This window comes from Apiospora aurea (assembly GCF_038362705.1).
Source record: "Apiospora aurea strain CBS 24483 chromosome Unknown utg000005l_segment0_segment0, whole genome shotgun sequence".
In the NCBI taxonomy this organism is placed as follows: domain Eukaryota; kingdom Fungi; phylum Ascomycota; class Sordariomycetes; order Amphisphaeriales; family Apiosporaceae; genus Apiospora; species Apiospora aurea.
In genome coordinates, this window is record NW_027117392.1 from 659283 (window position 1) to 685565 (window position 26283).

At 54.2% G+C, this 26283-nt stretch overlaps 8 protein-coding genes across 8 annotated transcripts; 4 read left to right on the top strand and 4 right to left on the bottom strand.

The window, feature by feature from the left end:
- Positions 1-390: 390 nt before the first annotated feature.
- PG986_006781 (tRNA (guanine(9)-N1)-methyltransferase) lies at positions 391-1683 on the top strand (the record flags this gene model as incomplete). Its single annotated transcript, XM_066843003.1, has 1 exon — positions 391-1683. One exon carries the CDS (start codon positions 391-393, stop codon positions 1681-1683), a length of 1293 nt encoding a protein of 430 aa, XP_066699115.1.
- Positions 1684-1877: 194 nt separating this feature from the next.
- PG986_006782 (uncharacterized protein) lies at positions 1878-2339 on the bottom strand (the record flags this gene model as incomplete). The annotated part of the gene is made up of 1 exon (XM_066843004.1): positions 1878-2339. The coding sequence occupies one exon, from the start codon at positions 2337-2339 to the stop codon at positions 1878-1880; it is 462 nt and encodes a 153-aa protein (XP_066699116.1).
- Positions 2340-4898: 2559 nt separating this feature from the next.
- On the top strand, positions 4899-6391 carry PG986_006783 (cell wall glycosyl hydrolase; the record flags this gene model as incomplete). Its single annotated transcript, XM_066843005.1, has 3 exons — positions 4899-4983; positions 5045-5149; positions 5205-6391. The coding sequence occupies 3 exons, from the start codon at positions 4899-4901 to the stop codon at positions 6389-6391; spliced, it is 1377 nt and encodes a 458-aa protein (XP_066699117.1).
- Positions 6392-6965: 574 nt separating this feature from the next.
- Positions 6966-10799, bottom strand: PG986_006784 (uncharacterized protein; the record flags this gene model as incomplete). The annotated part of the gene is made up of 5 exons (XM_066843006.1): positions 6966-7124; positions 7156-8732; positions 8786-9233; positions 9403-10640; positions 10700-10799. 5 exons carry the CDS (start codon positions 10797-10799, stop codon positions 6966-6968), a joined length of 3522 nt encoding a protein of 1173 aa, XP_066699118.1.
- Positions 10800-12977: 2178 nt separating this feature from the next.
- Positions 12978-13799, top strand: PG986_006785 (uncharacterized protein; the record flags this gene model as incomplete). Its single annotated transcript, XM_066843007.1, has 4 exons — positions 12978-13179; positions 13246-13365; positions 13424-13627; positions 13696-13799. 4 exons carry the CDS (start codon positions 12978-12980, stop codon positions 13797-13799), a joined length of 630 nt encoding a protein of 209 aa, XP_066699119.1.
- Positions 13800-14432: 633 nt separating this feature from the next.
- On the bottom strand, positions 14433-15210 carry PG986_006786 (glycoside hydrolase family 12 protein; the record flags this gene model as incomplete). Its single annotated transcript, XM_066843008.1, has 2 exons — positions 14433-14512; positions 14571-15210. 2 exons carry the CDS (start codon positions 15208-15210, stop codon positions 14433-14435), a joined length of 720 nt encoding a protein of 239 aa, XP_066699120.1.
- A 2873-nt stretch (positions 15211-18083) lies between these two features.
- Positions 18084-19188, top strand: PG986_006787 (Cloroperoxidase; the record flags this gene model as incomplete). Its single annotated transcript, XM_066843009.1, has 4 exons — positions 18084-18183; positions 18252-18492; positions 18618-18889; positions 19010-19188. 4 exons carry the CDS (start codon positions 18084-18086, stop codon positions 19186-19188), a joined length of 792 nt encoding a protein of 263 aa, XP_066699121.1.
- Positions 19189-19906: 718 nt separating this feature from the next.
- Positions 19907-24692, bottom strand: PG986_006788 (uncharacterized protein; the record flags this gene model as incomplete). The annotated part of the gene is made up of 5 exons (XM_066843010.1): positions 19907-22161; positions 22215-23198; positions 23422-23464; positions 23519-24460; positions 24690-24692. The coding sequence occupies 5 exons, from the start codon at positions 24690-24692 to the stop codon at positions 19907-19909; spliced, it is 4227 nt and encodes a 1408-aa protein (XP_066699122.1).
- Between the last annotated feature and the right edge of the window lie 1591 nt (positions 24693-26283).

A 26283-nucleotide genomic window follows, 5' to 3' on the forward strand; every position in this document is an offset into this window, starting at 1 on the left:
CGAATCCAGGATGATGGGCGGTTGCTCATGCACTTTCGAGTGGTCTTTTTTAGTGAAGATGAATCAATGGCCTTTATTTCTGGAGCTTGTCGCTTAAAGAAAGCGGCAGCTTAGGATGAGCGCGTAAAGTGGAAGTCGCGTCACAGGTCCATTAACGGGAACTTAGGCAGGGACGCGACGCGCTAGCTTTCGGTACTAGCAAGCGTGTTCCCGCTACACATGTACTGTGCACAGTGCTGACCGCTCAATTTTCCAGCACGGCCAGTTGGTGGGCGGAAATTCTGCCACAGCTCTCCAGCTTCAATTGATGCTGATCAACCCCACCAAAACTTCTTGTCCAGCTTGTGCAGCTTCTCACACAAGAGCCAACCCCCAATTACCGTCGCAAAGATGGACGCCTCCATGACAGACGGTGGCCTCGAAACAGTCACCGCAGAGAAATCGGAGATTCTCTCACGGGAAGAGAACGACAAGAACCCCGAAATTCAGACAATGGCCGCCAATAGCGCAACGACCGCCGCACCGTCCGAAGGTCCACGCGGGGTGAAGCGACCAGCTGAGGGCGAACCTGATGAATCCGGTGGCGGCGACGACTCAGACGCCGCGGACCAGGAGGATGGGGTCCAAATCACCACCGACTCAACACAGCCCCAAACCAAGAACCAGCTGAAGAAAATGAGGCGCCGGCAGAAATGGGAGGAGGGCAAGGCTGAGCGTGCAGAAAAGCGCAGAGAGAAGCGAAGAACGAGACAAGAGCGCAAGAGGTTGGAGAACGATGCCGAGGTCGAGCAGGCCAAGAAGGAAGGCAGGAATCCCGTACTCAGGAAAAGAGAGCGCGAGCGGAACCCGCAAAAGCAGACGAAAGTACCCGTCTCCATCATCCTCGACTGCAACTACGAGAAATACATGATGGACAATGAGATGGTATCTTTGGCCAATCAAGTCACTAGGTGCTACTCAGACAACAGAACAGCTGAATATCCGGTCCATCTGGCTGTTAGCTCCTATGGCGGTGCTCTGAAGCAACGACACGAGACCGTCCTGCACAATCACCACTTGAAGTGGAGGAACATACGGTTTGTCGAGGAAGATTTCGTTGGAGCTGCTCAACAAGCGAAGGAGATTATGGCCGGCCCAGAAGGCGGGAAACTAGTGGACCTCCTCAAAGCGGATGAAGGCAAGGACTTTCTTTCCTGGGAAGAGCCACACACTACCGCCTCCCAAGCTAGGAGGAAGAGCGGCGTTGAACCCGAGCCTGAGCCAGAACCGGAAGATGTCGACAAGTCCATTGTCTATCTGACGGCCGACTCCCCCTATACTTTGGATCGTATCGAGCCCAACACCTCTTATGTGGTAGGTGGCATCATCGATAGGAACAGGCACAAGGGACTGTGCTACAAGGTTGCCCGTGACCGCAAAGTAAGGACCGCGAAACTGCCCATTGGTGAGTTCATGGTGCTGCTAGATAGGCACGTCCTGGCCACGAACCACGTAGTCGAGATCATGCTGCGCTGGCTGGAGACGGGTGACTGGGGAGAGGCCTTCATGAAAGTCATACCTCCTCGCAAAGGTGGCCATTTGAAGAATGCAGAGGACGGGGCAACTCCTTCAGAGGATGGAAGCAAGGATGACGAGCAGGAAAATCTGGAAGGTGGCAAAGCGGACGATGGCGTCGTTGCTTGAAAAAGAAAAGACAACATCAATAAATTCAAAGCCATCATCGCGTGGCTCATTAATATGCTACTATTTGTGGCCTTGCCATGCATTACTACGCAGACTCTACGTGCTGCGCGTCCTAATTACCGTTCAAAATGGCCAAACGCCTCCTTGCTAGGTCGCTGGTGGGGTGCTGCCCACATCAATGATTGCAGTCATCATCATGACTTCGCTTGCTGTTTCTCCCACTCCTTCTGCTCGGCCAGGAACTCGGCCTTGCGCCGCTGGTATCCCTCATGGGCCCGGCACCGCTCCCAGACCTCGCGGAAGACCAGGCTAGCAGCCGCCTTCTCGCGCTGGTCGGGGCTCATCCGGGCCTCGTCGGTGCACCGGGGCAGCTCCTCGCGGCGGGCGCCCCCGTCCTTGCGGTACTTGCGCCCGCCGGCGTGGTTGGCGTAGCGCTTGGCGCGCGTCATGCCCATCTGGATGAACTTGCGCGTCATGTCCATGCCCACGAAGTCGGCCTCGTCGTCCGCGTCGAACCGCTCGAACCGCGCCCACAGGTCCGCGGCGCTCTGGCGCGCCACCGCGACGGTCCGGAACCGCCATAGCGGTAGCAGGGACGATTTATAGGGCTCGAAGGTTAGGACGCCTTGTTCGCCGCGGCCGATGCGGTAGGTCATGCGGTGCGCATGGGGGGTGGTTTTGATGAGGGGGGTGGCGAAGGTGAGGACGGCGGTGTCGCTTTCGGGGAAGGCATGGCTTTACTTTGGTCAAGAGGTCAGTTCGTCTTGGGGCATCTTTGGTTGTGATGTGGTCGGTTGCGATGTTAGTATGGTCTCAAAGCCCTGGTTGCCATGATGGAATCATGTTGAAAGACTTCGATGATGTCATCAATGGCGTAGTCTCAAGCCTCAGGTTAACCGACTCTAGTGCTTCGCTACCCGTGAGGCTTAGGTGCAATACAGGAAGAAAAGCAAAACACATAGCAGTTTCTGCAATGATTGGTGATCACCGCTGTCTAACTAACTTCGGGGCATGCGAAATCGTCCTCGTTGTAAAACCAATGCGCCTGGGCTGTTAGACGCGCACTTTGACATAAGTCGACGGATGATGCCTCAACTCAAAAATGTAAGAGCTACCCCTATTTTGACCTCGCAGTCATCGAAAAGGGGTAGCAAGTACATTTTGCCCCAAGAAAAAGTGGCGGCCCTCCAGATTCGAAGATGCTGCACAACCGTTCTTCTTCACTGCCGACCATCGGGCTGAATAGAATCAGCGACACTCGCTGCTATGACTAAGTAGCATCGATCGCCAAATCGTCTCCAATGCGATCTATTCCATTTGACCTTTGGCCAACGTATTAGTACTTACACTTTGATTGTGGTCACATTGCGTGATGCGCCGCCGCCAAACCATGCCCTTGGTGGTGCGACCGCTGTGGAAACACCTCGGGAAAATGCAAAGAAAAGAGGCTACTCAAGCTAAGGTGATGTTTCGACGTTGGCCAACGAATGAACAAAACGCCTCCTCCTTATGATCTCGATTTCCGCCATGCCGGTTCATTCGGACCTGACATTTGATATCTGATACCAATCTGACACCATGCACCCTTCAAATGCGAAGGCGTCCCAAGGTCGTCATGGCCGTCCGTAGGGCAGAGAACCAAACCATCGCGTACAAGGGACGCCCCTTCCCCCACTAAAGCTGCAAGGCTCAGGCTCCACACGTAGATCTTACCCGTTAGCCCAGTTCTTGGCAGGCACGAGGCATGGATCCAAAGGGTTCCGTCATAACGACATTGATGCGGGCTGTAAATAAACCGATTGGACTTTCCTCCTTGTCCATCTTCAAGTTGACCGGTCGGGCTGGGGAAGAAAACCAATTGAAGATGTTTGATTATAGAACGTGTGATTGGGTGTTTCAAATCCGAGTCTCTCGGGGATTTCGAACCCCTTTTCCCTCGCATTGGAGTGGTGGGAGCCCCAAAAGTCTTCTCAGATGTGACGTAGCCAGCCCACAAGAGATTTTAATCACGTTACGAATCTTCAGGACCAAGGTCCAACAAAAACTACCAACATGACCATCGGTCCGAACACACGTTCCCACTCCGGCAGTCCACGTACGCACATCCAATTTGCTTTGCTGCTCGACGGGTCGACGCGGGTTCTGGCCTGCAGCCTGGCGCTTGCTGGTGCTGGTTAGTCGTCGTCGCCAAGCACTGCCCCAAAAGCTTGTTCCTTTATCCCCGGAATATCCGCAGCAGGCCAGTACGCCCGTACGACCTGCGAAAAGCTCCAACCATGACCGTTATAGCTCGGGGCATTACTTCGGATATCAGCCCACTTGTTAGTTGTGACGGTTTAATGAAGATGTGCCCAAGGCCAAAAGGCCCTTTGTGCTGGACACAATTCGTGTGCGCAGCGGCCGAAGAGGTCTGGTAAGAGCCCGGCGCTTGCGTAACCCTGCGCTTCGTCTGGGATTTCGCTGCCTCGGAACCGCTGGTATTGTTAGAATGAGCAATACTACGCCAGCGGTTACTCCCACTACCTGGCTTATAAAGCAGTCACGGTACCTGTCAAACATCTCGAGGCTCTCGCCAATGGAGCGTTTGGCCTCCAAGCTTGCAACTTTATCGGTGGGAGGTACCAAATATAGAGCCGAAGGGCCTTGCGTTCAAATTTCCGACCCAGACGTCGCAATGCCAAGCCCGACTTGTGATCTTCCTGTGGTCTTCCCCTTCCTGTTCTATGTACCGCAGTGTAGTTTCTGTTTTGCGGGACTGTCAACACACCTTGCCGGGATGGGAGCCGATACACGGCGGGGACAACTGTGGGGGTCAGACCGGGACTATGCCAGTCACTGGCAGCGTGTGTGTAGATGGTAATATCGACCGCACGCCTATTGATTTGATGCAGGTGATGGACAGCCATCCATTACGAGTCGGGGGGGGCCGCCAACTCCACCGTCTCGCGAACTTGGTCATGCAGTCGCTTTTCGGACTTGAATAGAAGGAAACACCACGAAACACTCCTTCTCAGTCACACCTTTGGTCGACTGGTCGCATACCTCGTCGCTCGTTTTCACTCCTTCAACATCATATTCACTCCTTCTCGACTCTCCCACACCTACACCTGCCTCGATTCCTCCTTCTGCTGTGTATATTCTATTCTTCTAAGTCTGTACATATTCTACCAAAACTAAATCGATACCCCCCACACACAGCAGTATACACCTATAATATGCGGTTTTTAGCCGGAGTGGCAAGCGTTACTGCCTTGCTTGGAAGTGCGGCCTCTGCTCTCGATGTTGACTGGTCCAGCGATGGTATGTAGTCTTTCTGGACTTGTGCCCCTCTCACATCATTAGCTGACCGAATATCCAACAGATTCCGTCAAGTCTGCCGCCAGCCAGGTAGCATATGGCATGGTGAAATACTATACGGGTAACAACACTGGCGATGTGGCTGGAAACTTGCCAGATCCATATTATTGTAAGTCAAGCTCCCTGTCTGACTGCTGCTCAACCAAGCTGACTCGGCAATACAGGGTGGGAGGCTGGAGCAATGTTTGGGGCTTTGATCGACTACTGGGTGTACACCGGCGACGACACGTACAACAAGATCACCTACCAGGCCATGCTGCACCAGGCTGGTGACGACCACGACTACATGCCCGAGAACCAGACGCGGAGTCTGGGCAACGACGACCAAGGGTTCTGGGCCATGGCTGCTATGACGGCCGCCGAGGCCAACTTCGAGAACCCGCCCGACGGCAAGCCCGGCTGGCTCGCGCTGACCCAGGCCGTTTTCAATGAGTATGTGTCGCGCTGGGACTCCAAGGACTGCGCGGGAGGCCTGCGCTGGCAGATCTGGACCTTCAACAACGGCTACAACTACAAGAACTCCATCTCCAACGGCTGCTTCTTCAACATCGCCGCACGCCTCTACCGCTTCACCGGCGACCAAAAGTACGCCGACTGGGCTGAGAAGATATTCAAGTGGCAGCAAGATGTGAAGTTTATCGATGACGACTACGCGGTCCGCGACGGCGCCGGCTACGCCAACGGAGAGAACTGCTCCGAGGTCAACGGCGCCCTGTTCACGTACAACGCCGGCATCTTCATGGTCGGCGCGGCGCATATGTACAACATCACCGAGGACGGCGTTTGGAAGGACCGGACGACGGGTCTGGCTAAGTTCACGACCAAGACCTTTTTCAACGAGAAGGGCATCATGTACGAGATCGCCTGCGAGCCCCAGGGCAGCTGCAACACGGATCAGCAGGCCTTCAAGGGCCACCTGTCGCGCTGGATGGCGACGACGGCCCAGCTCCTGCCCGAGACCCACGAGAGCTTGACCCCGCTGCTGCAGTCGTCGGCCAAGGCCGCCGCGCAGCAGTGCGCCGGCACCAGCAGCGACTTTAAGGGCCCCGCCGGCCAGGCCTGCGGCTTCAGCTGGCTCAAGGAATCCGAATACGACAAGAACGCCGGCGTCGGCGAGCAGATGAACGCCCTGTCCGTCATCTACTCGACCCTCGTCGACAAGGCGAAGCCCCCGTTTACCTCCAAGACCGGCGGCTCCTCCAAGGGCGATCCCGACGCCGGCGCCAAGGACGATAAGAAGATCGAGAAGCCCCGTGAGATCACGGCGGCCGACCGCGCCGGTGCGGGCATCCTGACGACGCTCGTGTTGGCGGGTCTGCTCGGTGGCATGTTCCTGGTAACCTCGGACTGATAGGCCCCGAGCGATTAAGACACGCGGATATTGTGCCCTTTACGATAATCGACTTTTGTTTTATTTGGGGTTTTGGTAGCGGGTTCAAATGACCGGAGTTAGGGGTGTTATGGCAATAGCTTGTGCGCCATGTGGCCAGCTATGGTATATACTGGGCTTGATAGGCTTTTTCTAATTGATGATATTGAACACCATTTCCTGATTCTCACGCCGGCCATTTACTGTGTTACACGGCGGTAGATTACTCCTATTGCTTCATACCCCCTGGCACGACCAGGTATGCACGCCAAACTCAAGTGTCTGCAAAATGATCCCTCATTGACTCGACTACCTATCTAGCGAATTGGCCCGGCGTCCTCCCTCAGCAAGCATGAAAAACTACTACGAATATGCTTCTGACCAACTCCGCTGCTGCAACTCATAGACATGCAGTAACTCATGCAACAAAGCTCGGAAATCTCTCTCCCAGGAAGGCACACGCACATATACACTACAAGACGGACGAGGTCCTTCTCTCCACCGATCTCATTCCAGCAGCTTAACAGAAATCTCGCTCCTGCAAAGCAACTCATTCTCAAAGAACCTGGTAAGGCGGCGGCTCGTCCATGTCCATTGCCTCGGCCTTCTGCAGCTCAGGCTGTTCCTTAATAGTCACGAGCGAGGCAGGCTCGACGCCCTCAATGGTTTCCATCTCAATGACGTGGCCGGGCGCAGCAGCCTGCGCATCGACCTGCTCGTCGGGGGTGGGGGGCGCGCTGGGGCACGTCCACCATTTCGTCCCGCATGTCGTCGCGGACATAGGCCAGGTAGTACGGGTCGCCGCCCGAGTTGAGTTCGTCGAGCACGGCTTGGGAGTCGCGAGGGTCTTCGGTGACGGTGCTGTCGTTGTACTTGAGCCACACCTTCTTCTTGAAGTCGCGGATCCAGACCCAGTAGTGCCCGGCCGTGACGCCGCCGCCGTGGCAGATGACGGCGTGCAAGAGATACTTCTCGTTCTCGAAGCCGTTGAATAGTTGGGCTAGTTCTGCCTCAAGGCTCTTACGCTCCTCCTCATCGCGTTTGTCTTGCTCTTCAATCGTGCTGGTCAACTCAAGTGCGGCTTGGGAACATATCCCAGAGGCCTGTCCATTCGAGGATCTCTTGCGGACGGTGACGGGAGAAACCTCTGCCTTGCGCTTCAAAGTCTCCATATCCGGTTCTGTAGTGGACGGTGAAAAAGTCATGAATTCCTCCCACGTGAGCGTCTCCGGATCAACACATCTAACCCCGTCGTCCGAATTTGGCGGTAGCGGAACATCAGTAGAAGCATTCGTCTTGTTGGGAAAAGTCTCATCTTTGGAGAGACCTCCGATATGGGACAAGCGCATTTTGAGGGCAGCCGCTTGTCTGCGGCGCTTTTCCAGCTCCGAATCAGGACCGGCCTCCATATAGCGGTCCATGTATAGGACGTCCTCGATCAGCACGGGATTTCTGTTCTTGGTGCTGCCAGTCCGCTGGATGTAAATATGCAGAATCGGGGGTAGACTTTGGTACACGGTACTGCGTGCAAGAGTGTCGTTGACAAAGCTGATTTGCGTGGCCTCATCCAAGGCCTCGTAGATCGTTCTCTTGACGCCTTCAGTGCCATGGGGAAAGGCACTAAGCCAGCGATCTGGGATGACTTCCTTACTCACCGTGTCTTTGTTGCCGTCCATTCGATGCGAATAGTTGACGAACATGGGAAAGAAAGTCCTGGTGATCTTGTCTGACTGCAGATCAGGGCGTCCAGGTACCGGGCCGTCCGACGGAATCGACCGCATCAGGTGTTCAAGAACATTCCCGACGATCTCACCGACGTCGTTCTGGTTTGTGCCCTTTCTATCCGATTGCTCCAGGCGCTCGGATATGATCTGGTATTTCTCCTCGAATGTGGTCTCATGCAAAGCCAAATCATCCGGCTTTATCTCCTCGACATGCGAGACTTTGGGAGACTCCTCATCTCCGGAAGCAGTGTTTTTCGCCTTGCCATCCGCATCGCTAGGCGCCTTGACCTCCACGTAGGAGCCCATGGAAGTAGCCTCGCTGTCATTAACCAGTGTCTGGGAACTCATCGAGCTGGGGACATCATTGGCGTCCACCAAGGGCTCCACCGTGACATTAACCATATCAACATCCTGTTGGGTCTCGGTCGGTGCTGCTGGCGAGGGTCGAGCTGGCAGAGGAGGAGGCTCTGCCTGTTGCTTCGGAACGAGCAGCGCATTGGCCGACTTTAGTGCGGTGTTGGCCAGCTTCTGTGAGGGTTGAGCTGATGCTTCTTTCGTCGTCTGGAGATCATCAAAAAGCTGCGCAAGGCTTTCCATGACTATCCGCATACATTAGTGATGGGCCCTTACTGTTGGTTGACCGAGAACTTACATTGTCGAGCTACAATAGCTTCCTCGAGAGTGAATGACTCCCCGGTGCCTCCAATCCGACGTGCGGCAACACTTTTGGGAGTGAGCTCAAGCCTATCCTGATCGTGACGGAGCACCACATCACGGATAGGCTTCACATTGTACAAGTATTGTAGCAGACTGTTCAAGTAACACGTATTGCCAATGTTGTGAAGACCCGGAGGAGTGTTCTTGAAGCTGGTATCCTGCTCGGCAGGCTGCGTCGTCTCTAGACCGGGCATTCCGAACCACTGCTGTGCGTCGGCACCTGCGTAGCTTTGAAAAACGCCGGCCAACGACTCTAGCTTCTGAGCTTCTTGCTCACCGACAGCAGCGTCGTTGGTGCGTTTGTAGTTGGCAAGGGTCTGAAGAGCTTCGATAGCCTTCGCAGCCTTTTCGGTCTTTGCGGGATCCTTTGCTAGCTCCGCGGCCTGGGAAAGTCAGTGGGGTGTATAAATGCATGCCTTAGGTAACAAATGCAATGATCACTGAGGAAGGAGGTGGAAGTTTGGAAATTCAAGGATAATCGTTTGCATGTCCCGTTTACTCCAGGGTGGGGGTGGGGTTGAATGATGGGATAAATCGGACTAACTGACTTACCAGGTTGTTCACGAAGTCTTGAATCAAGTCGGCCGGGTAGTTCAACTCGACGTTGAGCAGCTCAGCGGCGTCTTTCGGCCCCATTCCCTGCGACTGTGCAGGTTGCATGGATGCCTCACGCAAGGATTCATGTTCAGCTAGCTGCGTCATAGCTTCCAGACATGTGCCATCAAAACTCCGTTTGTTGATGATGCCTCTGGCTGCTTCGTAAAATTCGGTGGCGCGAGACGGACACTTCTCAGCCAGGAGGACGGCTACTCCCGCAAATAACTCGGCTGTGTAATCTGCCCAGCAGCCAAGTAGGTCATAGGGTTTTTCATCGTCCTTTGGCTGGCCCATTGGTATGGTGACGGCCTGATACTGAACTCGAATTCTTTTCGCGAGCTGATGCCAAGCTTGTTCCAACAACGGGCCCTCGAATGCTAGGTTCCGACGCTGGAGGGAGGCTCTCAGTTCAGCACCTGCGTCCTCCCACTTGGCACGCAGTGTATCGGAGCGTGTAATGGGTGTCGCCTGATCCATCTCAGGAAAAAGCCAAGACTCCTCCAACTCGCCAGTCTCGGGGTTGAGGTCGCTCGTCTCCTGGAACCGCAGACTCCGGAACAGCGGGTCAAAGTCGCTTCCAAAGCAAACCATGAACTTCTTGTTGCGCTTTCGAATGCGTCTCTGCCCGACTTCCGACTCCAGACCATCCCGAACATATTTGAGGAAGACCTCCAACGAGTTGTCGCCGAACGAATTTGCGGTGTTCAGGAACCGATCTGGATCTTCTCGACGTGCCGCTGCAAGATTCCGTCTGCCTCGATTGAGGTCCTGGAGATTGTCAAGGTCCGAATTGGACAGCACATGATTCAGGGCAACAACATCGACGCTGCAGTAGCAACCATCAACTGCGCAGACAAATTTGGTTTCTCCGACTGGGAATGAGTGTCTGTGCTGGTTTTCCAGCCTGAAATCATTGCGGTCTTTGCGCTGATAGAGAATGAAGATGTGGATCCCATTGCGATGAATCTTACCGAAGTTCTCTTCGCTTGCCCGGTCGTTCCTGTATGTCACATGAAAGTGCTTCCGGCAGTTGGCGCAGACACAAGAGATGATGGACGTATCCACGTCTGAGGCGACATCCCCACATTGCGGAGAAACGAGAAAGAGCTCATGTACGTTGTCCCCAATGCCGTTGCAGCCGACCAGCAATTCCCCAGCTGTAAGATCGCGCAGCAGGCGGGGCGAAGTATAAACTTTGGCCAGCAGTTGTCAGTATTACATCAAGCTGATGAGGCGTTGCCTACCAACTCACCTCGCACATGTGGTTCGCGGTTCTCGTTCAGCAACGCAAGGGCGTTGTCCTTGACCATGGCTGCAGTTTCCTTGCCTTGGGGGCCAGCAAGGTTCGCCATGGCTGCTTTACACTGTCCTCGTGTTCTCAAGTACGACCTTGAAGGGGAGAATCAGCAAGTTGCGCTGCGTATTGCGTGAAGCAGTCCGAACTGGGGTTGAGCTTCAGCTAATGCCATGTACTTCAGTAGGCAAAGGGTAAGCAATTTGAAAAGCTCGACGAGAAATCAGACTTGCAGGTCTTGTCGAAAAGTAGAGGCAGAAGGCAGGTGCGATGAAATTCGACTATCGGGAAATACGATGCAGCCTGGGTATGGTTTGTGGGAGCTACATGAGAAGCTCCATGTTCCAGGTACTTGCTGAAACAGATGAGAGTGTAGATGAGGAAAGTACTGACCTTCTCCGGAGTCACAAACAGATGGGTGCGAACAAGCCTTGTTGCCAGCGGCGATGCTAACGCAGTACAGGATAACAGTGAGGACGGCCGAAAGTACCTGTTCAGGGCTGCGCCCTGGAGTAAAGAATTACGGTTTCTTGAGTGAAATACGCAAGAAATGGCCGAGAATCTCTACTTGAACACTTGCGATGGTGAAAAAAGGGCTTGGCAATTGCTAGCTGTGCGCTGCTGAAAGACCGGGGGCGGAAGAGCGGTGCCTACTTATCGAGGGGCTTGCCACCGGAGGCCGACGACAAGGTCTAGGCTCCGACTCGGGATAGCAAACGCAACCAGGAACCCCTCCGTTCCGATGCGTGAGGCAGCTTGAACCCGATCACCACTTAAATGGATATCTCCTCTGGCAAGAGAGAAAATATCAGTTTCGGCTTTGTTCGTTAATACGACAAGTTATGCACAAGGGTGAAGAGTTGTTTCGAATGAGCATGGTCGAAGGTACGGATATGCCACACACTCGGCGACAAGATACCACAGAGTCATGAGCCTGGCAGTCACCATGGACGAGAGCATAACACCAGGGCCGGGCTTCTGCTGCTAGAGACGAACTTGTATAAGGGGTAAGGAAGCGACTTCATTCATGCAACCCCTGGGTTATATCGCATACATTGACCAGAACCCATTGTACTTGCTAGTGCACACGGCATGACAGCTACGCTCGAAGCTTCATATGGGCGTATTCATACTCATGAAGCGTCGTACTTGAAAAGCCATGTAAGCATACCCAGTGTTCCATCGAGTGGTACTCCAGCTTCGTACACATGGCCACGTGCAGAAGGGTTGAGCAAGACACTCTATGAAAAGGGGGGCTGGGGCTGGGTGATAAAGAACAAATACAAAATAACAAAAGAGCGCCGGGAGAGGCATGGCTGTTCACTAGAATTTCGAAGATCCCAAATGCAGAACTACTGAAGATGAAGATGAGAACGCCACAGGTCGCAGTCCGGGGCACTCATAGGAACAAAAGCGACATGGAATAGGACAGCAGCAAAGAGAAGAGTCGCTCGCACCTTGGTATATGTTTTCCGAATAACGAGACCTGGTTCACCGAGAGTGAGCAGGCCTGGGAGAGTTTGAGTCTGCTTCAGCAGTTGACGGGATATATATGTGGCGGATGAAGCGTGGCGGATAGGGTATCATGTAAGCGTTATGCATGAAGCGCAGGGAAGGAGAAGGAAACGACGACTGCCAGTCTACCTAGAACAGATGGGGCACAGTTGCAATAAAGACAGGGAAGAAGACGTAAAGTAAACTGGGCGCTGCCCAGAGACTCCCACGGATGCAAAGATGGCCGAGACGCAGTTCGGCATGGAACTGTTGCTCAAGTCTGCTGTCGCGTCATTAAATAATGGAGGTCTGCCTGTTCGGTCTGTCTGTGATGTCTAGCTGCCCTTGGGCTGGAACTTGGGGAGCTGGGTCTGATGCGGGCGGGCAATCCCTGTGGGTTTGAAAGAGGTGACGTTGGCGTAGGGTGGAAGGTTTCCGTTGCGCCACATCTCGAAGCGCCCGTCCGCTCGCCCAAGAGTGGCTGCTGGCTTTCGAGGCAGCACCAATTGAACAGTCGTCCCTCCGTATAATCCTCGGCTAAACTCCTCACAGCCAAAGAATGTCCGAGCTTCTGCTTCTCTCCCTCGAAACGTCCAAGCTTCCAATTGGAATCCAGCCTGGCCGTGGTAGCTGCCGCTTCAATTGATTGATTGCTTGACGCATTTTCGAGACCCGAAACCCCCCCCAACGTCCGTCAAATCCGCACGAAGCGCTTGTGTTGGCACATCACAACCGCCCCAAGATGGCGAACCCCCATCCCATCACCGTTCTGCGCCCGCAGGAGCCCTTCCACCAGAAGAATGCCTTGAAGTCGTCCGTCACCGGCGGCCTGGTCGGAGGCGCCGCTGGTTTCTTCGCGTCCGCCGTCCAGAACTCCCTCGCCAAGCAGAACATCGGAGCTTGGGGCGTCGTCACACGCACCGGCGGCACTGTCGCTACCATGAGTACGGGCCCAATTCATTCCGAGTCCCTTTTCGCGAGCGTAACTGGAGCTAATTGATCCCGCGCAGCCGCCGTTCCCGCCGTCTACATGTTCGTCAAGGATGCCTCGGCCAACCTCAGAGAGAAGGACGACACCTGGAACACCACGATTGGAGCTTTCTTGGGAGGCGGTATTCTCGGCCTGCGATGTACGTACAAGTCCCCCTATTCGATTGGGCAAGGGCGGGAAATCTCACTGTGAAACAGCTGGTCGCATGCCCCAGATCGTCGGTTGGGGTGCAGGCATTTCGATCGTCATGTCAGCCCTGCAATTCACTGGTGGTAACCTGGTGGGTAAGGGCAAGAACGAGAGACCCGATGTCATCGACGAATACGAGAGAAAGGAGTACCTGCGCAAGAATCGAAGGCGACCGTTGGTCGAGACTATTGCGGAAGTGGGTGAGGGCAGAGGTAAGACGATGATCTAACAAACATGCCATACTTCGCATCCCTCGGCCGCATTTTAACAGCCCTTCTAGGTATCGAGCCTCCGGGATACGAAGAGAGACGACGAGAGCGGATAAAGGCCAAGTACGGCGTCGAGATCGACCCGGTCAAGGCCACCGTCGATGGTTCGGACTAGAAGCAGAAACCAACCAAACAAGACTTGTAGAACTGTACATAAAGCAATCGGATTTTCTTGCGTCGCATAAGGGACGGATAGAGGCTTATGTCTCCTATCCCGTGATGGTCGTGCCGTGATGTACCTTCCCTGGTCATCCGCAGTCCCTCGCCAACTAGTAAGTACAAACAAGCACCCTGTTTCTCCCTTTTCTCTCCCAAGTAATATGATGACCTTTTTGAGGCTGTTAATGACTCGCACAACGAGCATGATTCTTTTACACCATATTGTTCTATCTCTGATCATGACTACTGCCCTTAGCATTCTCATCGAGTTTCAATGGCGGGTTCGTTGGCTAACGTATCAATCAGTGCTATATCCTACTTCTCCAGCTATACTGCGCAGGCAACCGCGCTGTTCCTGCTGTGCGTCAATATATGACGTATGTTGATCTGCGTTTCTTCAGTACTGCCTTGGGCGCTATGGTATGATCAAGAAAGCTGGTGTTTATTGATTGCAAAGACTGGTTATGTACTTGAAGAGAATATGTTCATAAAATGCACCCATCGTTTCTTCACTCCTCGCTTTCACAGATCCGCAACATGAAACCGTTGTCAGTCGAGGGACAGGCCAATACACCTTTCAATTGAGAGTCTAGTTGGCATTCAAGGAGAAGCTGGAGACGGTGAAAGTTGCCGGGCCACCGGTGAAGGGCTCCGTTCCGAATTGAGCAGCTTTCCGAGAGTCAGTTCTCGCGCATCGACAGAACGGGTAGATGGTAGTACGACTTACTGATGAGGTACTGGTTGTTGGCGGGGAAGCCCTTGTTGCTGGAGAGGTAGTTGAAGAAGTCCTTGATGTTGGCGTTGAAGGAGTTGGCCTGGCTGGGGGCGACGAAGCTGAAGACGTGCATGGCGCCGTTGTAGCCGTCCCAGAGCTCCCAGGTGCGGCCGGCGACGTTGACGGAGCCGACATTGCTGCCGATGGGCTGGATGCCGCCAAGGCGGCCGAGCCAGATCATGAGCTCGTAGTCGCCACTGCTGGTGTCGTGGTTGGGGTCGGCGGCGGTGAAGAGGTCGTAGGCGACGTTGGCGCGCAGGTTGCTGCCGCTGTACTGCCACGAGGCGGCGGACTGGAGGGAGCCGATGGAGGCGACTGTGCGCTTGCTGGCGAGGGTGCGCCCGGCGTAGGGGTAGGCCTTGACGTTGTTGTCGCCGCCGGACCACTGCCACTTGACGTGGAAGCCGACGCTGTTGCTATTGGCGTAGTCGACGTAGGTGCAGCCGCTGCCCGAGCCCGAGTTCTTGCCCCACATGTTGTTGTTGAAGTAGTAGCCGCTCGAGGCGTGGTAGCCGTACTGGTCGCAGAGCGAGGCCTGCTGGGCCACGCCCAGGGACGCGAGGGCGCCGAGGACGACGAGGGTGGACTTCATCTTGAGAGAGCGTGTGGCTAGTGGGGTTGAATGGACGGTGATGCTTCGGTTGCAGATGAAGCAAGACTTCTTCAGGCATACGGCCGGCCGTGGAGGTCTAGCTATATAGACATTTTCGTTCTTACTATGACGAAGCTGCCAAGTGCTATTATTGTTTTGTCAGGAGTATGTGGCGCCAGGCTCAGGCAGGATGCCGAATGATTTGGTAAAACATGGCCAATCGGACCCCAGACTGGCAGGGAGGGGCTTATACCAGCTCAGGGGTGCGAGGGATGCGCACCTGTCGGCACCGAACCTGGACTTTTCCTATTTTAGCTTGTCACAACTGGTACGGCGTACAAAAGTTCCCTCCGCTCTCAATTGAGACACTTCCGAGGGGGTCGAGGCCCATGGGGTCTTTTTAGGTATGGGGAAACGGCGTCGGTCGGCCACCATCGCCAGTCTGGGCTTACCTTACTGTTCGATATGTTGTAGTTCCTAGCCTTTCGGCCCTACTCCTCGTGCCGCGCCGGCCAACATGTCATGTCGCGAGCCTTTGCGGGATGGTGTCGTCTATATGCGTTCAAGGTTTGCGGGGAAACGTGCTATATAACTCGAACGACGGGTCGGGCGATGCTACCCTGATAGATTTCTTTGCAGGCTCGCAGAAATCCCACGAATCAGCTTGAGCCCAGCTCGCATCGGCCAAGCTTGATCAACACGGCCGTTACCCGGTTTCGACCATGGTCGTTTTTTTTTTTTTTCTTTGTCTTCCCATCGTTTGCGCTTCAGTTCGTCCATTGACACTCCATTCAACCATGGCACTGGGCCGAGTCCTAGTCGTTTTCCATCCCACGTCGTGCAGTTATTGTCTTCAACCAGGTTCATTCACCGCCTGGAGCTGACCCGTCAACACCCACTGGCGGAAACGGGTGTCTACTCCGCGCCAAGACGCCACGATGGTCAACGCAACAGGCCGGTCCGGACCCGGCTGTCGTGTCGGCTGTGCTTCGAGGCCTCAATCCTTCACAAGCAGAGCGCTGCGTCCCACTACGGCCGTCTTTGACAGCGGAGCAGACATGGGGGCTCCGTCTCGAGGCACGTCACTGCGTCACGTCAGGGCATGGAGGGCTACACAGGCGATGCGTGCTACTGGTGCGCTTGAACTAGAGGACGCTTCTTCATGATTGCCTTTCTCCTCTCTCAGTTCTGAAGCGGTGCATGCTATTCTAAGCGGCTGAATGCACAGCGGAACCACCTCCACTGAGCTGAATCGCAAGGTCATATGGATGCCGTCAACGATATCCGATATCATCATGGAAAGGGCAAGGAGGAACAAATTAACTTACCACATGGGGAGTAACGGCCGTTGGTCAGTTCACTTCCACAAGGCAAGTTTATCGTCGTGAGGATGGTGCCAGAGTATAAAAGTTTACTGGGTAGTAGCCACGTTTTTAAGTATCTCTGAGATTCTGATAGACAAACAAATAAATGCCTGACGTGCCCTGAACAAAGGTTCCATGGTGCAAGAATCACTTCCCATCTCGTTGTGACTACATCTCATGAGATTTCTTATGTATTTAATAGAAGCAGTTCCCATCATGCCCCCTCGGATGCAGAATCGAGTGTGCACCCTGAGCCCCTAAAGGGGGCTGGGAAGTTGATGAACAGTACCTGGTAACAAACCGGGAGTAGGTCTGTCTTCAAGGGAAACTGCCCTCGATACGATACTCTATTTTGACTTGGAAGATCAGAATACTAACCAAGTCCAAGAGGAATGGCAACTATACTTTCCTGTATTTATTTACTAAATACGAAGCAAAATATTTAACAGTGGTTCCGGAGTTAAGCGTATTTATATTCTGGTCGGTGTAGATATCGTATAAAACTTTACAGAACCTTACTATATGGTCTTGCAGGCCTCCTGTATTCCGCTGTCTTATCCGTGTTCACGTTTCAGTCTTCCGTCTTCTCGTCACAATATTACAACACCATATGACGAGAGCACGACTGCGTGTTGTCATTTTATCAAATCACACTTTGGAATACCACGTTGATGAGCTCCAAGGGTTTGAGAAACGGGACAACTTCGGTAGTACCTCATCGATATTAAATAAAAATTGCAATGGTATCTCCCTCATTACTCATAAACACCACGAATTAAAAATGCTGTTTCTCTACTGGCATGATGCCCATGGGACGTTGATCTATATCGCCCTCACGTATATCACTCCTGTTTCTTTGTGTTCTTTCTGGCTTGCATAATTTTATCAGAATACGTATGTTTTCATTAACCACTCCCCCATTGTATGTCTTAGCTAGCACGTAAGATCGTACATATATCATCTGACTCATCGAGAATACAATCCCGGAATTCCTCTCGAAGCTACTTGATGGTGATACGAGGTTGGGGGAAACATCCGGCACGCCCGGTTTAAAGGAGGGGGGGACTTGTTATATGTGACCGTTGAATAAGCAGCAAAGAGGAACCAATCATCGTCGTCTCAGCTGCGTTCTTCGCCGATAGCCGACAGAGGCGTTGCGCTTACGCCGTATGTGGATGGACCCTGCCGTCCGGGACTCAGCTGAACGCCAAAAACTACCTGACGCAGCCGAGGCCTGCCTCACAACCAATGAGAGATATCATTTCGTTCCCGACTGCCAGCCTATCATATACGCGAAGATGCGTTTCTTGGCATCGTGGCTCAAGGGTCCCATGGTTGTGGTGAAACCTCGCTGACTGTATTTCCAATGCTGCTCTGTGTATATATGTAGGAGGCGATTCCCATCGAGCGGAATGGTAGGGCAGTCTTATGAGAAGACCAATGGGTGATCTCTGTCTGATCTCCAAATAGCCATCCTCTCCCGTCATCGCAAATCTTGAACCAATCATAATGAAGACGTTCTGTCTAGCAGTAGCAGCGGCCGTGGCCGCAATCCCAGCCCAAGCCAACACACCCGGGAACGAATGGAGTGCCCCGGGCCCCAGCGATGGTAATAACAGAGCCACGGATTACCGGAGACGAAGATTAAGTACTAATTGGCCTTCTACCAACACCCAGTGCGCGGCCCCTGTCCCGGCCTCAACACCCTAGCGAACCACGGCTTCCTCCCCCGCGACGGCCGCGACATCGACGCCGCCACGCTGAGCCGCGCCCTGGCGAGGTCCCTGAACGCCGACCCCCGTCTCGCCGGCGCCTTCTTCGCCTCGGCCATCACAACCAACCCCGCGCCCAACGCGACGACCTTCTCCCTGAGCGATCTCACCCGGCACAACATCCTCGAGCACGACGGCAGCCTGAGGTAGGCGACCCTCCCCCATCCCGCCTTCCATCCCATCACTGCTCGTATGGAACACTGCTCGTATGGAATCGCGTCGGTGGTAAAGGGAGTTGGACTAGGCAAGGCAATCCTAACGTCAACCCCAGCCGACAAGACGCCCACTTCGCCCGCGCCGACCTCCTCGACCCATCCGTCTTCGCCGAGACCCTCTCCCAGTTCCCCGACCCCGTCATCGACCTCACCCAAGCCGCGCGGGCCCGCCAGGCGCGCATCGACTCCTCGAGCCAGACGAACCCCGAGTTCGCTTTGTCCGACGTCCTCCGGACCAACAGCCTCCTGGAGACGGCCATCTACCTGATCGCGTTCGGCGACCGCGAGGCTGCCACTATCCCGAAGGAGACGTTCGTCTACTTCTTTGGTACGCTCATCTCACCCCATCCAGGTCGCTTTCTGTAAATAAAAAGGTGGTGTTGGTTCCGAATGAAATCATTCGTACGGGCATTTGACTAACAATCGAGAACTGCCTGTTGGAAAACAGAAAACGAGCGATTCCCACCGGGATGGGAAAGAGCAGAAAAGGCCATCACTCTAGAAGAATTAACGCAAATGGTTGGGCGGGTCGCCAATGCCACCACCGGGCCAGCATCACCGGTTGATGCGGAGTCACTTGCCGCTGGACACAGCGACAACAGCTGGCAGGACAGGGACGACCTATAAGAGAGGCTGGTCTAGTGATTGGTGGTCGAGATACTTTGTTAGAAATCGTCAAACGTGTGCAATATACTACATGGTCTAGTCTAAGTTATGCTCGCAACCTATCTATGGTATGTAAAAACAACGTTTTCCGAACCGGGAAATGCGACAAAATGCAAATACTATTTACTGCTTCTTCCCTCGCGATATGAGCCTCGCGTCAACTAGAGCACACTGACTGAAGCCGTTGCATGAACAAATGAAAAGAAAAACCACCCGCACTCGATTCCAAGAGAAGCAAAACATCAAGGGTGTTTCTCTTTCTCTCCTCTCTACCCCAAGATACCCAACCCTATGCCCCCACTACCGCCACTGCCCTTCCCCTTGTCTTTGCCCCTGCTGCTCCATCGCCTACTGCTGTGTCGACGACTTGGCCCGCCAGTGCCGTTGGAAGATGGAGGCCCGGGCGAACTCGATCCAAACTCGACTATCGATCCATCCGCCAGCCGGATCCCCCCTGATGCTGCCGAGGCGGTCCGGCTCATTGCCTCACCACCTTCGATGCTGTGCCTTCCCACGGCTTCAAAAGCGGCGCCTCTCAGACCAGGGCTCACCCTAGGACTCCTCCTGAGTATCCCTCCGGCACTCTCGGTCCTGCGGTGTTGGGACCCCAGACTCCTGCCCCGCCGCCCCAGTCGGCTCCAGAACTTGGAATGTTTACCCAACTCACCACTGCCATTGCCTAACGCACCAGGGTAGACACCTCCTCCCATGACGGGGCCGGCAGAGATCGTACCGCTAGCGTTACTAGCCACACTGGCACCGGCGCCGCTGTCTGCGCGCCGCCTCCCCTGCTGGCGGAACCGTTGTAAAGACTGTAGCTTGTCGGAGGGGATTCGAGCTCGAAGCTTGCCAGTCGCGGACTAGGCTCTGTCTCCACCACGCTCGGTCGGCGCGAGCGCGGCTTCTGCATGACCTGGGGGCTCTGCGAGGCGCCGCGGGCGAGCGGGCTGCTAGACCGGTACTGCGATGGGGGAGACTGGGGAAGCGGTAAGGAGTGGGTGCTATGCGAGCTTTGATGGCTATGATCACGGCTCATCGGCTGACTAGAATAGCCCTGCGGGTACTGGTCTGTGGGCGCGGCCCACGGTGCAGGATGTACTGCTATTGGCGGATAACCAGCGGGATGTACAGGGACGGTTTGGGGGTATGGCGGTTGCACCGATTGAGATCGGATCGAAGACACAGAGTGCGAGAGATGATGATCTGGTTCTTCGCTGATGTCGGCAAAAACAGGGTCTGGTCGGCTATGCAAGTCTAATCGCCGTACACTATTCGAGGAGTTGGTAGGCGAGGTCCGTAGAGAACTGGATGTATTCACTTCGACGGGGATAGGGGGAGGTCGGAAAGGCCCAGTGTACTGTGCCGGACTTGAGTGGGCTGTTCGACTTGGTGGATCAGACGGAGGCCTACTCGTCCGGCCTACCAGGGGCGGGGACGGAAGTTTAGGCGAGGCACGTTGGGAAGGAGGCGAGGCGTCACCGGAAGCACGCTGAGGAGCAGACGAGATTTTACTGGCTGACATGTCCGAGGTGAGCGGTTCTGCTGCAAGTGGGCTTGACACTCTGACGGGACTGAGACCCTCGCTGGAGACGGGCTTGTCATTCTCCTTGAGACGTTTGATGGTATGCGCAGTGTAGCTAGAGGACGGGGCTGGGTATGACCCGACCACTTGAGAGAACGTTGGGGTCGGGATTTCTTCTTCAGGTGATGACGGCTCGGTGTAAGGGTTTCCGGTGTAAGATGGACGACCTGCGATGAGCTTCGGCCGTACCGGTGGTGCGTCGGTAACCGAGGGTTTGCTCATATCGAAAATGGGTTCGCCACTTTCCCTCGGTGGCGGTGGGTTGACTTTTGTTATTTTAGCAAGCGTGGACTCTGCATCACTATTGGCTGTGACCCTGTTGCTGCTAGAAGGGAGAATGATGTTATCATTATGGCCATGCGTGTTCGTGTGACTGATGAACCCCTTTACAGTCTCCCTGCTAAGGCTGACTCGCGGGTCACTCAGAATCTGCGGCGACGCTCTCCATGACCCAGCGTGATCTCGGTACCGGCGTTCCACATGGCGCTTTACTGTACGGTGGCTTGACGAAGGCGCCGCGGTGACAGGTTCATATTCGTCAGGCACGGAGATTGACTCGAATATCTCAGTAGGGGCCTGCTCAGGCGTAACCGTCCGCGAAACGCTATCGTCATCCACCTCGGGCATGCCATAGGGCCAAGTGACATGCCAATGATATGGGTTATAATCACCGGGGCTGTAAACCGATGGTGACTCTAGAGGTGCGGTGCTGTCGTCCCATAGGTTCCATTCGACCAAGCTCGGGTCGCTAGGAGGAGTTGAGACCGAGTCGGCTTCCGAGCTGCTACTGGTGCGCTCGAATACCGACACAAGCGGCAATTCGCCTGAGCCTTCCTCATCATTTGACCGCTTTCTCTTGGTAAGTCGGTCAACTCTGATCTGGATGCCTTCTAGGCGCAACTCCAGCTCCTCCCTAGGAACAGCAAGCTCCGGATATTTGCGTTCAAATCGGTCTATGGAGGACGCCAGCTTCTTCCCGTGTATGAGGAACCGTCGGTAGTCCTCAGGCAAACCTGTCGTAGAATCGTCTTTGATCCGACGGTCGCTTTCATCAAAAGCGCGACAGAAGACGCGGACGGCACGTTCCAGCCAGAAAGACGCTTGCTTTTCGTCGGCCAGGGTGTCGATAAAGAATGCCTGAACGATGCTATGAATCCTCAATATGTCTAAACTATCCTGGTTCATATCAACACTACGCGAGCTGTGCCCACTATTGGAAGAAACTTGATCGTCCTCATTACGCTCGATGAGGGCAAAGGCGATCAAAACCTTGAGTGTACTGTTGAGAGATGACCTCCGCGTTTGCGGGTCATATGTTTTCACCGGGGTTCTCTTGTCCAAAGCACGGAGGCCTGTTGACTTATCAGCGGCTATTCAGCACCTCCACCGATTTGATAGTGCTTACCTAGGGCGAGCATCTCCACCGGAACGTGCTGACCAAAGAAGGCAATAAGCGACATCAAGTTGAGCGCAGCTACATTACCGCGGTGCTGAAGCTGTTCCTTGACTGCTCGGTAAGCAGGCAAATTGCCAGCCTTTGGCCGACTTCGATACGATCGGAGATACTTTGACAAAGGCTCTCTCGTAGCCTTCAAGTGCAAAGCAGCCACATGGATCATGAGCGGCAGTCTTTCCATAAGCTGGACCAACTCATGAGCCCGACTGAGATCATCGGAATTCCAAGGTTTGCTCTTCCCCATTTCTTCTAACAGAAGCTCCTGGGCTTCTCGCGTCGAAAGCGACTCGAGCGCTATCACCTGAGGATTGTCGAACTGATAGTCTTCCGGCGTCGTCTTTTCGGTAGATGTATAGATTATACTTGTTCTTTTGGTGAAAGGGATAAAGTCTTCAAGATTTTCATAATCGAAGTGAACGCCATCGAGGACGAGCAGCCAATCTTCGTTCGAGCTGAGCCATCTATGGACAGCCCGGACCATTTTCTTGGTATCTGCCACCTCGTCCAGGTGCTTGATTCGTTGGGACGCCACCGATCTGGCAATATCCCAATAGCCGTATTCCAGCTCCTGTAATGACTTGCACCGGATCCAGAACACCCCGCCCGGGTACTCGTCTTTATGCTCGAAGACGTACTGACGAGCTAGGTGGGACTTGCCTCCACCTGGCAAGGACTGGATAAGAACTGATGACGTTCCCCTTGATCGCCTCTCCTTGTCCATCAGCATCTTGTGTAACCTTTTCATTTCCTTTTCTCGGCCTTTGGAAAGTGTGTTGGGTTTGAAGGATGACGGCTTCACGAACAGGGGACCCCGGGAGGGAGCCGTGTCCGAAGTGGACTCTTGGGATGGGGGCTCGAGTCCTTGCTCGGGTTCCTCTGGAGCTGGAAGGTTGGGCCTATCGACGGCATCAAGCATTGGGGGAGACTTGAGTTCTGAAAGGGACTTATTAAGATTATCAAGATCTTGTGCTACGGAAACGAGGAATCAGCCAAATATCCCAGAAACATCAACGCTCAACGAACTCGCTGTCACTTTCAAACATCTCCTCGATCTCATAAGGCAAAAGGACATGACCTGATCTGCTTTGACGCAAACCCCGATGGGGATGACCAGGACTGGGTAGAGCTGAGTAAGGGGTTTCTCCAGAGAACGTACTTGAACCTTGACCTGAATGCTGAACAGCTCGTTGCGACTTCAACTGCGTAACGGTCAGTATCGAGTCTTATGAACCGCAACACATTCCATTACTTACCCAAGGTTGCATTCTTTCCGTTATTTCATGTTGCGCCCGTGCAAACTTCTCTTCTTCTTCGACCCGCCACCTCGTCGAAACCACATCTGGTGCTTCTTCGGCCCACTCCTTGATGGTGATGGCGACCGTCCGGTAGCCCGGCGAATTGCGGCTTTCGAATTTGCACATGCCGGAATGCGTTGCTTCGATGGCGAAGTAGGTGACGCCGGGAAGCTGCGGGCTGGCCGACTGAGCATCCACCACCAGCATCTTGGTACCCTTCAAGTCGGTCTTGTGGTTTTCGTGAGCCATGAGGATCTTGAACCGCTGGTAGACATCTAGGAAGTGGTTGTTGATGTTTTGTAACGTTTCGTTGTCTCTTTTGAGAGTTTTGAGTAACACAGACTCCGAATGCCAAAAGGCCTTGGGTATGACAGCGTCCGACATGCCTTGCAGCATGACGGCCCACGAGCCCATGTCCGAGCCGACATGTGGAGTACCAAGAAAGATGATGCCGAACGTGGATACGAATATCTGGCGATAGTCTTCATGCTGAGAGGCCCTTAGGTCGTTGGAGTATAGCAGAGCTCTCTTGACGAGTATACCGCCCAGGCTGTGGCATACCCAGATAATTGGGTTGTTCGAGGTCTGCTCATCTTTCCGGTAATGCGTCAAGCTCGTCACCAGGGTTTGAGCATGCATGAAAATGAAGTTATCCGACGGGTTGACGCCATGCTTCTTCGAGTAGACGTCGGCATTGTACCCATACACGAGGATGTTTGCGCGGGTGTTCCGGAGCGACTGCGGGAGGAGATCAGTGGGCCAGAAGACGTCGTTCTTGCCGGTCCAAGTTCTTTGCGGGTCCCCGTTGAGCCCGTGGACCAGAACAACATCGACCTTCGCATCCGGATGTGTGTACACGGCTGTCGTCTCGAAGCGAGATATCTGCTTATTGATCGAGCCCTGAAACCAAGGGATAGAAAGGTTAGCAGCTGATAAGATGCTCTCGTCCAGTCTACCATCGACCAAAAATCCAGCCACGACGCCAGGGTCTGAGACCGGACCAAGCCATCGCAAGTATGCAGATAAGCTTGGTACAACACGTGCGCCTGAAGAAACGAGTGCGCCAAACAGCCAACAAGGGATGCGCAGAGGGCCGAGGGAGAAATTAGAGAATGAGTACATCACTTACCATACTTACACTGGCCAAAGCCAAGGCGTATACTTGTTGTTGTTCTCACTGCTATCTCTGGGAGGACTGGTTGTTAATGGAGTCGCGCCAGCAGGTGTAAACTAGGGCAGTACTCTACGCTCGCCCACTTATATATATGAAAGTCGAAGTTCGGTATGACAGAATCAGTGCATCGGTAAATCGAGGCACAGCAGAGGCAGGGAGAGGGAGAGGGAGAGGCGCTGTTAGCGAGACATGGGGTGCATGCCCTGCGGATCAGCTCAATCCTACGCCATCTGTGTATAGCAGCAGCGGCAGCAGCTTCGGTGGGTAGGACCGCGAGGACTCCGAACACGAAACGTTACTACATATGCCCAAGGCGCTCGAGGGTCTGATGATTCAGTAGCGGAGTCCTTGTGTACGTTGGACTCTGGCGACTGTGAGCTAGCGTTGGCGAAGTGGTTGGGACGGTAAACATTCCTGCGCGACATAGAAGGGGAGCGAGAGAGAGAAAGGCACGGGAGAGCAAGATAAACGACGACGATGTTGGGTCTGATTATAGATGCCTGTGCCACGGGGTCCCAGGCTGTCATTCGCAGCATGAACCGGTGTTCCAAGTCAAAGGGTGCGTGATGAAGAGATGGGGGTCAGCTGAGCCCCCCTTAAACTGGTGCGGCTAAGCGATAACGGGCGTTAGTTGGCCGCCTTAGCAGCATCTCGTCCCGCATCTACAGTACACCCTCCTGCCCTCTTCCAGCGGGAAGTGCCAGGGTAGGGTCCCTCTTTCTCCAGGGTACCATCCCTGCTCGCTGCCCTTGACTGGTGGTGTTGTGTTTGCTGCAAAGTGGGTTGGCTTGAGTGGACGGGGGGCGATGCAAGGCCAGGCATCCAAATGCGGCGATGACGACAATTGTCTGTCCCGAACTCAGGAACAAGCCCCGGCACTCGCACACCCAGCCCAGAGTCTGGATTCCAAGCTGGAGTTTGTGTGTGTGAAAGGGAAATGCATCGTTGGCAACTTAAGCTTCTGTCTCCCACGAGGCAGCCGGAATTCTAGCTGTAACGTAGACGCCACCACCGTTGAAAGCAGTTCGTTCGTCCAGGTTGGTCGCGACTGCCTGCCTGGCGTTCTTGTCGCTGCATTGCAACACTCTAGGTAGCTGCAACATCAGTTCCACGACAGCCGCTAGTACCGAAGCTTAAACTCGAGAGAACCTTATCTGGATGCGCGCATAAGCCGGTTCGTCGAATACAAGCAGACTGATTTCTTGCTTACCATTATTCCCACGTACGGCGTGCATACCCGGGTAACCAATCAAGCCCGGTTCCCATTTGCTGTCTTGCATTTCTTCAACAGATTTGAGAATATCTCAGATATGTCCAGTCATGTCGCGAGAGTGGCGAAGAGGATTGAGACAGCAAGCCTCGACACGCAGGGCAGAATGTTCAATCATCAGTCATTCTACGTCCGAGTAGTGAATCATTCGAGGGCCTCGTACCAAGGCAGCATTCAAGAAACGAGAATGGCGGGCAATCAATGCTATGACTGCGAGCGCTTGGCTGGTTGCACAGAGAGGGCCAGGTGTGTTTACACGGCGTCGTGATGCCCCGGGCC